The 15,066-nt window shown below is 52.9% G+C and overlaps 1 protein-coding gene across 2 annotated transcripts; it reads right to left on the minus strand.

Moving 5' to 3' along the window:
- Positions 1-1,657: 1,657 nt before the first annotated feature.
- Positions 1,658-14,847, minus strand: FRMD7 (FERM domain containing 7). 2 transcript variants are annotated; one of them, XM_069811396.1, is made up of 12 exons: positions 14,450-14,847; positions 9,808-9,912; positions 9,394-9,436; positions 7,971-8,004; positions 7,137-7,234; positions 6,880-6,994; positions 6,529-6,676; positions 5,274-5,369; positions 4,834-4,997; positions 4,531-4,599; positions 4,360-4,435; positions 1,658-4,165 (listed from the first exon to the last, which is right to left on the minus strand). In XM_069811396.1, the coding sequence occupies exons 1-12, from the start codon at positions 14,504-14,506 to the stop codon at positions 3,137-3,139; spliced, it is 2,034 nt and encodes a 677-aa protein (XP_069667497.1). In that variant the 5' UTR covers positions 14,507-14,847; the 3' UTR covers positions 1,658-3,136. The 2 variants fall into 2 exon arrangements, with proteins under 2 accessions (XP_069667497.1, XP_069667496.1); XM_069811395.1 differs by having other exon boundaries at positions 7,971-8,049.
- Between the last annotated feature and the right edge of the window lie 219 nt (positions 14,848-15,066).

Here is a 15,066-nt window from a genome sequence, read left to right on the forward strand (position 1 = left end):
TTTTTATCACACTGTTTTATGAGTTAACACTGGAATAAAATTATTTTTTTTCTTTGCAAAGTTTTAGTGGTATGTATGTTGGCTTGTCTTATTTCACATTTTTCCAATAAATGAAGTAACACTTAACACAGAGATGAGGTAAATAGTACACTGAAACCTTAGTGCTTCTCCAAACTGAAGTTCTTTATTCAGTGTACATTTTGCTTCTTTTTATATCCTAACATATACACCTCTACCTTAAAAAGTTGCTGAACAGCGTGCATCTAAATTTCAAGATTAGCTTTAGAAGTGATATATTTTCTGTGAGCTCCGGTTACTTCAGTCCCAATGTGCTGAGTAGCTTAATGTTTTGATGCTGTTATGCTGCTGTGCCTCCTCCCCCTTTAATAATCCTTGCTTGTGTAAGGGCTGTAAAAGTTAGTTTGCATTTTTCAGGTACTGCTGTCTGTCCTTTGCTGTTGGCAGACCAAATCATTCCATGTCCTCTCTCCATCCTTGTTTTCTTCCCTAGTGAAACTCAATCACTTAAATAGATGTTCTTACCTCTTCTGGGTGAATAAGGATGAGCAGGGACCATGGGGAAGGACTTAGGGCTTATTTCAATTCTTCCTTGACATGTGAGCCACTGCTTAATGGGTTTGTCCCCTTATTTTAGTCAGTCCCAGGAGAGCTAGTTTATGCAATGAATTTAGCTTAAACATGTTAATTTCTGTCACTTACTCATGAGCTGCTTTGTTCCTCTGCTATTGTTGATGATGGTGTAAGGATGTGCTAAGGCACAGTGCACATGCTGTGTGTGCCCCAGTGTGGTCTAGTCAATGGAAAAAAACCCAAAAATAGTTCCCAAGGCCTTGTTTCTCCTCGATGCTGTTTCCCCAGCAAAGTCCTGAATGCCAGAGCTGGCAGCTCCTGGGGATTTGGGCAGTGTGGCTGTACATCAGCCCCCCTCAGTGGGACTGTGTGTCTGTTCTGGGATCTGCTCAAGGTAAAGCTGACTTGGGCCAGCCTTTACTTGTGTCTCCACATGCTTTCAGGAGCTAACAGTGATTGTAGATTTGCCTGTGTGCTTAAGGTGTAACACTCTGAGGGCTGTGTGTGCAGTCTGGTTTTGTAACACTGCTATCCCCTTCCCCCCCCCCCCCCCCCCCCCCCAAATTGTGCATATAGACTACCATACTTAAATGCTGTATTGAGTGGTGGTTCTTGCTCTTTCCAAGGTGCAGAGCTTTGGGAAAGGGAAGAAACAATTATCTATAACCAGAAAGATTATCCCTTTTTTTAACAGAACATGTGCCAGAGCAGCATGTGGAGTCCCTGTAGTTCACAGCTTCTTCAGCACAGGGTAACCAGGAGCACAAGCAAACCTCTCTTGTTGATGTAATGCATTTTCTTTGGGCAACCAACCAAGAATGTGGTTGTTTTCAGCAGCATTCAGGGATCTCGGCGAGTCTTCCCAGTCCCTGAGACAGTGAAGGCACAGAGAGAGCCAGCAAGCAGCTGTGGGAGAGGGAAGCCAGCCTGGCAGCCCTGTGGAGCAGCGAGGGCTGCCTGGGAGGTGCAGGGGAAGGTGGGCTGGGGCTGCCTCCAGGGCTGAGGGTGCAGATTTCACAGGGCAGAAGGAGGAACCCAAAACTCTGCTGTGAACAACGGATTTTTATTGTCCGGCTTCTAAAACAAAGGACAACGCGCAGGGTGAGCAGTACCCATAAGCCCAGTTCTTTTTACATTTTAACCCATTTTTTGTCTTTATCCCAGCTTCCTTGTTTCTGAACTCTATTCTAGCAGGCTGCAGTGGTTTCTCAACTATGGATTTACTGGGCTGTCCCTCTCCTTACAGTCATGTCCTACAGCTACTTATGGGATTGTTAAAGAAAAGTAACAAGATCCTCTCCATAAATCTTAGAGAGGCATCATCATTCTCCACTTTTCTGAGTAGATTTCCTGTAGGTTTAGGGTAATAGTAAGTTTTTGTAATAAAAATACTTCCAAGAAGTATCTTTATACCTTTTCCCTTCAAGGGAGCAATGGATAAATCAGGAATTCTGCCACCCCATGGATGGTGAGCAGTCCTATCTCCTGCTCCTTCTTAATAGCTAGAAACAGCCCTGGTAAAAATGATGTTGCACTCATGTAGCAAACAAACAGGAAAGTTTCAAAGCACCATGGTTACAGCAGACTGTCTAATGCTAAGGGTGAACACCAGCTGCCTGTTCATTCCCTAGCTCCCTCCTGAGATCTTCTTTCCCATGCTGCTTTTTGGGGAAGCAAAGAACTCCCTTACAGGCCTCACACCCCCAGATTTAAGCAGGGCACTGAGGTAGCAGGACTGTGGAGGTGCTGCCAGAAAAAGACAGCTAACAGGCCTAAGAAAAGCAGAGCTATGCAATATCATTCATTAACCCACTTCCCAGAGCGCACTGTGGGATGCTGCTAAATGATTTATACAAGAACTGCTGAGATGTTTCTTGGGGAAGGATAATGCTCTGAACTGGCCAGGGCGAAGACAGAGCAGTATGCTTCCTCCATGGCTCCAAGCATCGCAAGGAGCACCCCACACATGCAATCTTGTCCTCAAGGGCCAGGTGCTCCCTGCAGCGCTGGAGGGAGGAGAAGCAGGATGCAGGAGATGGGCTTTGTGCTGGGGCATTGGCAGTGTCCATGGTGGGGGTCAGCTCCAGGAGCAGCCTCCCCTGGCCATCCTGCTTCTCTCCAAATGGGCATCAAACACCCTTCACACCAGCAGCTGTGAAAAAAAAAAAAAAAGTTTTTTCTGTTTCTCCCTCTCCCAGTGAAGACCCCAGCAGCTGAGCTCCAAGCATGGCCAGCAGCCACCAGCTCAGGCAGGACACAGGGTCTTTGCAGGGCTTTAGGAGAGCCCTGGCCCCTCTGGCTGGAGCAGGACCCCCGTGTGTGGTGGCAGAGATGCACCAGCTTCCGAGCGTGGTGCAGAGGATGGGTACTTCTGAACGCTGCCTTGTTGTCCATTAACACACCCTCTATAGCTAAGAGCACTCGCACGACACAAGTCCATCGATGTTTCGCAAGCAGTTAGCAGCCCTGCAAGCAAGAGCGTCACCCTTCTGCGGCCCCAGGCCAGTGCCAGCCACCTCCGCTCCCTCTGGCCAGTGTCAGGCACCTAGGTGAAATACCTGGAGGCCACCCTGGAAGTCCTCTCTTCAGCGGCGCCCGTTGCAAAGGACACCTCCTCATCTTCTTCATCCAGCTGGAGGCTGCCAGAGGACAGCCGCACCCGGGCCATGGGCGACCGCAGCACCCGGCCGTACAGGGAGCAGTAGTCGGCAGCCAGGAGGTCGGAGTCGGAGTCGCTGGACTCAGTGCTGCTGCCCACGTAGCGCTCGGTGGAACGCCGCAGCCCCGGTGCCAGCCCTTGCTGGGCTGGCGCGTGCCGAAAGACGCCCGCTTTCCGGCTGCTCAGCGCGGGGCACGGGCCCAGGGGCCTGAACTCCGAGCCGTAGGGGAAGCGGATGGTTTTCATGTCCGACTGGCTCCAAGATCGCTTGGGAGGCTGCTCCTGAAGGCCATAATCGAAGGAGCGCGCCAGCAACCTGCTCTCCCCCGCTGGGGCCACACTTGCGCCCGCTGCCACGCACGCAGCCTCGCGATGAAACTCCCCGGCCCGGGTCCCGCTCGGGCTCCGCCTGAGGGGTTTTGCGGCCGCGGGGCTGCGGCCGCTGGCTGTGTCCTCGCCGGGCACCGGTGCGTGGCACGGGGGCTGCGGGGGCCTGTCCAGGTAGAAGAGGACCTGCGGGGCCGGGGCGGCCATGGGCGGGGGACACGGCACGTCCGTGTACACCAGCGGCCGGGTGCTCACCTCCCGCATGTTGCCCACCGAGGGGCTTTTACTGTTCCCGGCGAACTGGTGGGGCCGAAAGGAGGTCAGGGGGTTCCTGGCACCGAAGAGGTCGGCGGCTTCCCATGCTCGCTCCAGCTCCAGCTCGGCGTAGAGCAGGGGGAAGGCAGACGAGCTTTTGGAGTGGGGCAGGAAGGAGGGGGATGCTTCGGGCTTGGAGCGCTCCAGCTCGGCGGCGAACGTCACCTCCACGGCGGAGCTCCGGCGCCGGCTATCCAGCGTGGGCTCAGAGGCGTGCACCCCGTTGGCATGGTAGGGGCCTCGGCCACCATAGGCCAGGCGCAGCTCCTCCACCTGAGCAGGGGCAGAGGGTGGGTGGGTGCCCAGACCCCCGGCCAGGCAGGGGGGCAAAGCAGGGCCAGCAGTGAGCCCGCAGAGCCGAGGGTCTGGCTTGGCCTCCAGCTGAGCTCTGCCAGCTGGGGCCATGATGGCAAGACCCCCCCCCCCAAGCCCTGGCACTACTTCTCGTTGATGCCGAGGGGAAATACCTGCTTGGAGACGTCCGTCAGGAGGTCTGGGGAGGAGCGGCACTGCCTCTCATCATAGCGGGACGCGTAGTGCTTCCTGCAAGGCCAAGAGCATGGGTGGGTGCGTGGCCAGTAGGGTGCCGTGCCCCCCCCGCCCCAGACTGGGCACTGCCCCCTCCATCCCCCCGGTACCTCTCGAAGGGCAGGCTCTTCATCTTCGCCTTCCTCCCATGCTCCAGCAGCTGCCGCTGTGTCCTCCCGCTGCAGCAAGGGGGGGAGAGGTGTGAGCAGCCTCAGCAGCCCCAGCCCTGGGCATTCCCGCATCCCAGGGGAGGCAAGGGGATGCGGCAAGACCGAGACAGCAGTCTCTCCAGGAAAAGCAGCTGTTGGGTATCACCCCCTCGCATCCAGCCAGGTCCAACATGAAAGGGAGGCTCTGAGCCATCCCCACACCCTTCCTGGCCTCGTGTGTTCAGTTTTCCCCGGGGACTTTACCTGTAGCGAAAACTGGAGCCCTTGCTGCACAGAAGGGCTTTGGGCTTTGACTTGGGCTCTTCAGACAGCCTGAAGAAGGCATGGTACTCCACGCACGTCTTCCAGAAAGCTTTGCAGGCGTCCCGGCTCGCCATGGTGAACTCCAGCGTGTCCTTGCACAGCACCTGTACAACCGGAGACAAGCGAGCCGGCGTCAGGGGCACGGGGCCAGGCTCTGCCGTTCGCCCTCCTGACCCCACAAAGGATCACACTCGTCTGCCGGCGGCTACGGCCTCTGGGGACACAGGGTGGCACGTGCCATGCTTGAGGGAGGGGGGAAGGAGAATCACCCGTGAGCAGCAGAAATGGATTTTATTCAACGTGGGGACTTTGCGCGGCTGATCCTGTGTCCACAGCTGCCTGCTCCTGAGCCTCGCAGCTGCCTGCAGCGTAGTACTTACAGAGATGTTTGCATGGAGCTTGATGAGAAAATGCTTCCTCTTGAAACTCAGTTTGCGAATTTTGGACCAGTTGAATGTGTTGATCTTTGTATTGCCCTGCAAGGATGGACATGGTGGTTACAGCAAGATGGGGCAAGTGAGGATTGCAGAAATACAAAGGGCCAAGACCTGAGCTTGTAGGACACTACACAAGACCCCGACGTGGCTCTCACTGCTGCCGAGGTCTGGGGAAGGGGTGCCAGGATTTGGTGGTTGCCCATCAGTTGATCCCAAAAGTGGGAATTGAGGTTCAGGGCTTAACTCTGCCTACTGAAGCTATTTGTAAAACTCCAGGACCCCAAGACAAACCTCACAGAGGTCAAGGCAGGGAGTCCAACCTGTCCCAGCTCGAACATCACATGAGTTAATGCAGAATCAGCCCCCCCAAAAGAATTAAGATCCTCCTCTCCTTTGCTGGGAAGCGTAGCAGAGCTCAGCTCACTCCCATGCCTTTAGACCCAGCTTAAGCAGCCTGCAAGCATACCTTACCCATTATCATTACGCATCAATTTAGATGCAGCCGCACAACACTGGTGTCACAACAGGACCAGGTAAAATTGTGTTACTCCGTGGTGTGGCACCGAGACCCTCAGCTTTCTGGGAGAGCCCAGATTTTAATGGGCTCACAGACGCTCTAATCATGCGTGAGGGGTGTTTATGGCTCTGAATAAATAACCGGATCTGGCAGCACTAATTACGAGCAGCAGACCCACAGTTAGGATTTTTTTTTTTTCTGCTTTGGCAAGATGTTCTCAGGTTGAAATTAGCCAGTGTGGGAGGCAAGCACTGCTTCACGCCGGCTGCGAGGAAGTCTGTATTTATTCTGCAGCTATGCCGTGATTACAGTGTTATGTAATTGCACAGACGTGAGGTGGCTATTTTCACTGGAAGATTATACGGTGAACACATGTGACGCAGCCGTGTAACCTGTAGTGCTTACATGGCCGCGCTCGCTGTGACAAGAGCCAGCAGAGCCAGGGCAGGCACGGCGGCACGCAGCCGGCGCTGATGGAGGCGGTGGGGCTGAGCCCTGCAGCCATGCCCCGGAGCATCACCTCCACACCGGAGGTCTGCCGGGGCATGCTCCCTCTTGTAGGATTTGGGAGGGTTTGGAGCACGCAGGGGGGAGGAGGGTCCCTCACAACTGGAGGTGATGTCCCTGGGGAAAGGCCACCCCTCCTGGGCGCTGGCAGCCCGCCCCGAGCCCCGGGCTCACCCGCAGGACCAGCACCCCCATGTGTGTCACGGCCAGGTTGATCTGTGTCCCCTCGCCATCGCTGGCGGGGTGCGGGCGAATCCCGTACATCTCCAGCTTCCTGGCCACGTCCAGCAGCTGAACATCCGACTCGGCCGGCATCTTCCCGCTGGAGACACAAAGGTGTTGGGAAGCGACAAGAGTGAGAAGGCAGCTGCTGAAATGGGCTGAAAAAAAATGCCATTTTGGAAGTGCACACGCTGGCATCACACCCGCCCCAATGCCGGCCCTGCCTGCTAATGGGAACGGCCCCGTCGACGGGCACCCGTCGGGTGCTTTGGGTGGGCAGCCACGGTGCGGAGCAGCCCTTACCTGTGTCTCCGGTGGTAGTGCATGATCTTGTTGTCCAGGTACTCCTGGTTGGGCAGGTACCTGTGGGTCGCCAGGTGCTGCTGGTCCGTCTCCTCGTGGAAGTCGCCCAGCTCAGCTGCGGGGAGCAAGGGGAGAGCGCAGGTTAGGCTGCGAGGGGTCACTACAGGGGAAGCCCCTGGCTATACAGCCGAAGCCCCGTTGAGCACCCTGTCCCCGGGGAAGGGGCACCATCCCTGCGGGCACTCGCTTGCCCTTACACTGCAGCAGGTGGGAGACGAGCAGCGCCGCGCTCTTGTCGCTGCAGGGCAGCCGCCCCAGCGCCAGGTCCTTCTTGATCTGGAGGGTGAAGAGGTACCTGCGGAGGGGGACAGGAGCATGCCCTGGGGGGAGCCAGGCTCAGCAGAGAGCCGGGCGCCAGGCTGAGCCGTGAGGGCTCTGCTGCAGGGGCCTGGCTGTCCCCGCACCTCTCCCTGCGCTCGCCCGCGTTTCAACTCAAGGAATGCAGGCCTGCAGGGTCACGGGAGGAGCAGGCAGCCCCTGCAGAAGACTGCAGCTGGGCACCACCACGACCAGTACACCCCTGCCATTGAAATGCCCATTAGTATGTTTCAGAGTTAACATTCCTTTGTGCTTTGGAGGGCAATTGCATCTCTCAGGGCTAATGTTCTGCGGAAGCACTGTCTTAGGTTTATTCTTAGATCCTGTTCGCAATGCTTTCTCTAAAACATAAGAGCTAACAATGTCACTTTTAAAAATAAAATTAAAGTTCTTCTTTCAGAACACAGCTTGAGGCAGGAGCTAGACTGAGCAAAGTCAGACTCTGTGCCCAACTGCTAAAGTGTTTGGCAGTAAACAAATTGCAGCCTTTTAAGACGGCTGATCCTTCCAGTGGATTTTGTTTAAAAACAGAGGATCAAAAAAAGATACTCGCTCAGTTTTTGTTTTGTAAAGTACAGAGCTCTTTCAATACTTAGGATAACCACAGCTCGCAGACAGACTCGGGTAGATGAAGATAAGGAATTAAATGCATGCTTCACAATTGCAAAAATACAGGCATGTGCAGTAAGAAAATAATAGAACAAGTACTGTACCTGGTCAGCTCTTCTCTCAGATGGCCGGGGTCCACTGGGAAAAATTTCACCATAAATTTGAAAAGAACCTCCTTAGGATCTTAAAACACAACATCTTCATAAGTTTTCTTTCATGTGTCTATTGAGAACATTTACAACTCTCTTCACACATGCTGTCTCCTTACAGAGTAAATCACTCTGAACCCTTACAAATCAGGGCTGGAATCCCTGAACATCAGAGACTTCAGCCTGCCCCCAAAAACCAGCCTGCCCAGACTCCCAGTGTTACCAATGGAGGCAGTCAGGGAGTTGGACACCTAAATAATATGAAAGAGAAAATGCCCCAGCAATTCTTTAAATTGCAAAGACCCCTGTCAGGAGGAGGGGTTCTGCGGAGTGGTGCCAAGGGTGCTTGTCTGGAGCGTGACCAGAGTCCCAGTGTAATTGTCATCAGCAGGACTGTACTTTAAACCAAGCCCTCCGAGTACTTGGGGTGCAACAGCTCCATAGGAGGCTGTTTGGGCAAAGCTTTTTCATGGGATGAGTGTGAGGAGCAGCCAAGCTCATGGCAAAGAGCATGGAGGGAGGGACGCCATTTTGTAGGCACCGACTATCCCAGGACACCATGGGATGGCTCAGGTGCTCCTGGAGGGACAGGCCAGAAGCGACAGGGAAGAAGAAATTGGTGCCTGAAATAATCCCACTTTTGGTGCACCCATAAAGGGGAGGCTCTTTATCAGGCTTTCCCCTTACAGGGAAATTCATGCAAACACTGTACTGCAGCCTCCCCATGGCAAATACTGGGGTCATGGCCTCATGCTTTCGACCATCTCCTAGTCGTCCTGTATTTGGGGAAAATATCGTTTGGTCCATGAAGGGGGTGGAAACAGGCTGAAAGGGGCACTGTGTTAACATCGGTCGCGGCCGCGGCAGGGGATGCCGAGCCCGAATTCAGGTCAGGCTCCGCAGCATCTCCCTGCAGCGGCTTGGCGGGGGTCGGAGAGGAGCGGCAGAGCCTGCGAGACCCATGGCTAACCCTGCTTCACACAGCGCTCGTGCCGCGCAGGCTTCTGGGCTGCTGAGAGCTGCAAAGGGGAAAGGAGGGCACGCAGGGAGCGATGCCTGCCGCTCTGCCAGCACAGCAATGCGCCGCGCAAGCATGCACGCAGCCGCCCTTGCTCCTCTGCCAAGCTGTCAGGTTATTAACAGCTCAAGCCTAAAATGGTGCAGATACCAGATTGCAAAGGCAGCAGTATTTCTACAGGATTTTATACAGACTGTGGTGCCTTTGCAAACAATCCTGCCCAGCCTCATGCTATAAAATGAGCTCAGGTAAATGCTAGAAACCAGAGCCCCCGTCCCCAAGCAATAACCGGACTAACGTGTCTGTGCTAGTATTGTCACTGGCAGTGATTTAGAAGAATTTTACTCTTGAAATACTTACTTTTGACTTGCTTTGTTATGGGTTTTAGTGGTTCCAACCAGACCTGAAATAAGGCAATGAAGAATTGGGTGAATAAACAGCACAGCAGACGGGGAACAAAAGCAGCAGCAGCATGCTAGAATGCAACACAAAAATGTTGGCCAGCTCGGCTGCTGCAGCAAGCCATCCCGCTGGGCAGCCCCACACAGATGGCTACGGATAAACCCCATGAGCTGTGGCTATCACCAGGGCTTTGCCAACCAGCTTGCGGCTCCCCTTGTAACTCCCATTTTCAAGGGGTTTTTGGCATCGTGGCAAACCTTTCTGTTGAAATTTTCCGCCTGATATTTCAGGGAGGTGCTAGCAAGGCCCCAGCCAGGCGGGCGATTGCGGCACGGTGCAGCACCGGGGCCCCATGCCGCGACCCACACTCACGTGGTTCCCAGCCTGGCTGCGAAACTCCAGCCCGAAGTACTCCTTCTCCACGAGGTTGAGGTGGCTGCAGGTGAGGTTGAACAGCCCTTTTCCACAGGATTTTTGCTAGCAGACAAACACACCATGGAAGCAGCGGATTAGGCAGTGGTGACTGGATCTCAGTGAGATGGGGGAGAAGTTTTAGCTCCCTGCCTTCACCCCAAGGGGAGCTGTGGCATTTTCCTGATTCCCGATTCCCCAAACCTTACTCAGTTAATGCTGCTGGTTTTGGCATGTGGGACAGGATGACTGCACACTGTGTGCCCCTTACCTCTGCTCTTGGAAATCAGATTCCTCCTCGTCACTTCTCCTCCCTTATTAAGGAATGTAAACCAGAAAGGAAAGGAAAGGAAAAGGAAAGAAATCTTGCTTTTGGCTCACCTTTTGCAACCATCACTGTCCGGGCAGCCCTATCCCTGGCAAACCAACGAGCAATCCCCAGGATGAGCATCTGCCTGACCCAGGGAGGGCCATGGCAAACATGCTCAATTAAGAGCAAATGGGAGCACACCTCAAACCTGCGCAGCGAGCCCGTGTGCCCCAACAGCTGGTGACTGGGTTGCTGGGGGTGAGCTGCTGTCATGGTTAATGGTAATTAACAGCAACAGGACCCTGCGGAGATCCTGCTCCTTGGGCCCTGGGTCATCTGTGCACCTTAGCAATATTAATAAGTGGTACTACATCCTGATAAGGGAGGCCAGGCTGTAGCTATTCGCAGTAAACAGAAACTCTTGGAGGGTGTTTTGCTTGACTTGTTGCTGTGCTGTGTGACACAGCTGGGGAACAACCCGGGAGGCCCCTGACTTTGGAAAATGCTCCAGAAAGCACCAGAAATGAACCTGGCGGTGACCCACCCCAGCAAAAACCCTGCAAACCCTTTATCAACTCATGAAAAGCAGGCCAAAAATGAGCGTGGGTTAGTGTAAAAGCAAGCTGGAGCAGAGAGGCTGGGTTAGACAGCTGCTAAATTATGGCATTCCAGGTGATGGAAGTGAAGGCAGGCTGCAGCTCCCCATAACAGCGGCTGCTCCCGGCAGGGACGGGAGGGACCCCGGCTGCTGGCGGTGATGCTTGCTAATAACCACCTTTCACGGCTTCTTCTGGGATGAAATTGCTGGCTCTGTGCTGAAAGGCTGCTGAAAAGTGATAGCGTAATAACAGCATTCGCTCTGCAGCACTCCTGGTTCTCCTCAAAATTACTAGATCACAGGGGTAATTAAAACAATTATAAATGTTTATTTCCAAGCTAGAATTTTCTAGCATGAAAGGCCTTGGCCTTTGTCAGGCAGCCAGGAAAGACAAGCATTTCTTACTGGGTTATTACCCACCACATGTCTGCTGGGAGTGACCCGCTCCCCTCCAAGCCCAGCACTGCCCAAGGCAGGCACCGCGGGAGACGAGCAGCCCCGTTCCCAGCAAAGCCTGCTCGCTGGGGAGACGCAGCCCTGTGATGCTGGGATGGTTCAACAGCAGAGCCTTTCCTCTTGCAGAGTGCTGCTTGCAGGTGTCCCATCCTGGGTTTGTGGTGTCCCAAGGCCCCGACCCGTGCTGCCACAAGTGCTGGGGTATGGTCGTGCTGGGGCAGCATCAGCCCTGCAAGGCATCAGGTGAGAGCAGCGGGCGCTGTGCTGGAGGAGCCCAGTGCCTAGCAGGAGCATGATGTGTGGGGCTGGCTGCCCGCCCCACATCCGACCCTAAATGTGCCTTCGATGGCGTTGCAGGGCCAGGATAGCACCCGCAGGCTGAAATCCCTCTGTAGAAGACAGTTGAAAGGAGAGGCTGTGCTCACCCCTCCTCTCCTTGCTGAAAGCAGCTGGGACTGTAAGCAGAGTAAGAAAGCAAGAGGCACATCCAGAGGCAGACAGCAATGCATGCGACACACGGGGACATGCACACTGATCCCCAAAGGACACTGTGGCAGCACTTGCGGTCCAACAGCGAGCCCACATTTCTGCAGCGTTCCCTGTAGGAACTGGCTGTTGCACCCAGGTCTGTGGTTTAGGGGGGAGCGACAGCTCGTGGGATTTGGTGTGATCTTTCTCCACCACCTTGGGAGATACCTCCCATGCCAGGCATGCTGCTGTCTTCTGCATGGCCACAGCTGGCCTGCAATACCATGCACCAAAAGCCACTAGCCCTGATGCTCCCAGTGCCCTTGCTGGACCAGCTCGCGTATAGCCAGGTCCTGTCAATGAATTCCCACCTTTACTCATCATAAAGGACACGAGACCACGGGAGACTTTGTCCTTCACTCAGCCCCAGCAATTAGTTTTTCTGGGCTTGTTTGGTTTGCCTTTTCTTTCTTTTTTTTCCTTCCCGCTGAATCTTGCCCTGTAGCAAATTCCACTAGCAGAGATGCCCAGGCTTTGTCTGCCCAGGCTGCAAAGTGGTTCGTCCTTTCTGTGCTGCTCTGGGAGGGCTCCTGAGGCTGCCTGGGCTCAGGGCTGCTTTGTTTAAACCCTTTCTAGAGAGAAGAGTGACTTTTTATCAGTGAAAGCACATGCCAGGTCACAGCTCTAGCTAACTGGGGTGGGGGGGGAGGAAGAAGGGAGACAGCTTTGCAATATCTCCTCTCAGTGCAAGAAACCCATTACAGGCTGACCTGTGACTGTCCCTGAGCCTGGGGCTGGGGCAGGGGATCCCAGTGTCCTCCCAGTGCGAGGCGCAGGGCTCGCAGCATCCCAGCAAGGTCCCGTCTGGGCCATGGCTCAAGCCTGGGGTGTTCAGCAGGGAGGGGACAACAGGGGACATTCGGGGATGTGCCAGGCCCCTGCCTTCTCCTACTCTGGGGGCTCAGGCTTGGCTTGTCAGTGCCATCCCGGGAACCACCCAAAGGAAATCCCGGGAGCTCGGTGGCCGCAGGGAGGGTGCCAGGTCCCGGCCGTCAGCGAGGGTGCGGACAGAGGCAGAAGCCTTCCCAGGCCAGTGCTCAGCGCCGGGAGAGGAACTCATTCCCGTGCAAAGCTGGGTCCGAAATGGGACCTCGCTGCACGTGCCGGCAGCTGCGGCACCCACGTGAGGCAGGTGCAGATGCATACGCCGAGCACGAGGTGGAGGGGGAATCAGGCCCACCGTGTTTTCTCTCTTTTGTCCTTTTCCCTCCCATTATACTGAAGTACCGCACATTGAAAAGAGCTTTCCAAAGTCAGAAGGGGCTTAGGAAGAGTTGCTTGAAATATCTGCTCAAAACTTAGCCCAAAGCGGTCCTTTTGTAATGGAGAAGTGACTAATTCAACTACTCATTTATCGTACCCATACAGCATCAAATGCAAGAAATGCCTAAAAGGGGTTTCCAATACCGTTCCATGCTAAAAAAGGAAATGACCAGGAGTTCCTCTAATGGAAGCTATTTGCTGCAATAACATGTTGTGCAGAGCTGTAGTGCTGTAAGTGTTTTGGGCAAGTAAGAAAGCAGAGATGGAAAAAAGTGCAGCAATATTGTACCAGCAGCATCTCTCAAATTGTCTCTCACTATGCCCTGATCCAATCAATATGAAAAAAAAAAAGGATTTTTAAATGACTAGTCTCATTTTTAAGCTGACTCTAGGTCTAAGATACATTAATTAAACTAAATCAAACAACTCCCATACTGTGCCAGGTGATGGAATTACTTTACAGTCCTCTTCTGTGCAAAATAAATTGCTATAGCAAAGAAACCAAGCAGTACATCCGAGACTGAGCAGTTCTCAGCCTATGCTATAAAACCAGAGGACGGAACTGTCTGAGTAATGTAACAGAACTTGAAAAAACCCAATTTATATGAAACAGTCTCATACCAGAGGAGATGCAGGTTAAGTGCTAGAACAGATCTACTTGAGTTATCTAATTCAATTAGCTACTATGATTTTCCAATCCTAAAAAAACAGTAAATGCTCAACCACACTTGTAAAAAGATGTTTCTAACACATAGTTAAGATATAATTTACATTTAGTTTCAGTTATGTATATACATATATATGTCTAACAACACAGATATTAATCCTTAGCATTTAAAATCTATTTCAGCAGTCACTATTCAGAACTAGCATTTATTAAATATGTGAGTTAGTTATTAATGACAGTGTATTGTGGGACACTGTCATGCAGAAGATAAGATACAGTGAGTTTTTTTCCTCAGCTACTCTCAAAACACCCGGTTTTCTTTTTCAGCCGAATGCCCAGGAAGAGATGCATGCAGATGTTTCGCACTAGGCATAATTTGGTTAAATATCCTATTTTTATTCTCTTCCCAGATTTTTCTTCCTTGTTGAATGCTTATACTGGCAGCGCGACGAATGAGAAAAGAACTCGACACTTGTCAAGAACATCACTTCGTATTAGCTGATTTCCAAAAGATGACACCAGATAAGTAAAAGCCATTCCTCCTTCTTTATAAATAATGCCAATAAGAGGGGAGAGTGGAAGTGTGTTGGTGCTGAAAGATACTTAGCAATCAGCGCTATAATCTCTTGTTTCGGATTTGAGTTTTTTTGCCTTGTTTTTTTATTTATTTTTTTTTAAAGCTGAAAAAACAGGAGCTATCAGAGACCATGCAATCCTTCAGAGCAGCAATGACTTCAATAATTAGCACAAAACCCCCAGTAAGAATATGATACCCACTTACATCAACTACAAAGATCTTCTGGGAGTCATCCAGAAACTGGACTTTCAGGTGCAGCATCCTCGAGCATGTGGCTGAGCGTGCGGCAGGCGCAGGAGTGCTAGCAATGTGAGCGGTGTGCCGGGAAGGGAGCCCTGACTCCTCTTGCACACATAATTTCCCTCTCAGTTGGATGGAGAAGGCTGCAGTCACAGATGTGGAGCAGAGGCTGGAGCAAAGGAACGGAATGCCTAAAAACAAGTTAAAAAAATAATACTGATACCTCCCCTGGTTTAAATATCACCACTGCATCAAAGGATATTTTCCTCCTGTGAATTATGGGTCTATTAATAGGGGGAAAGGCTCTGCAGCAGCTCTGCAAGAGTGGCACTAATAGGGCTGAGCTAAACACAGAGTTTTTACAGCTGGTGGTGAGCAATGTGAGTGCAAAGCGAGCCCACGCTTCGTACCGTGGGGTCAGGGAAGAGGAGCTGAGCGGCTCTCCTGCCACCGTGGGGTCAGGGAAGAGGAGCTGAGCGGCTCTCCTGCCAAAGTCACCGAGCAACAAGCATCGCCTTTTCTCTGGTCTGGTTAAGGTGCACTAAAAGACCACCTGGCTGGCAGCTGTGCCCGCTCCACAA

This window comes from Haliaeetus albicilla, chromosome 23 (genome assembly GCF_947461875.1).
Source record: "Haliaeetus albicilla chromosome 23, bHalAlb1.1, whole genome shotgun sequence".
NCBI lineage: Eukaryota > Metazoa > Chordata > Aves > Accipitriformes > Accipitridae > Haliaeetus > Haliaeetus albicilla.

Coding starts and splice junctions, on each gene's coding strand:
- FRMD7 (XM_069811395.1), bottom strand. CDS start 14,506: ATGCTGCACCTGAAAGTCCAGTTTCTGGATGACTCCCAGAAGATCTTT. Junction 9,437..9,807: donor GCAGCCAGGCTGGGAACCAC/GTGAGTGTGGGT, acceptor GCCTTATTTCAG/GTCTGGTTGGAACCACTAAA. Junction 8,050..9,393: donor CATAACAAAGCAAGTCAAAA/GTAAGTATTTCA, acceptor TTGTGTTTTAAG/ATCCTAAGGAGGTTCTTTTC.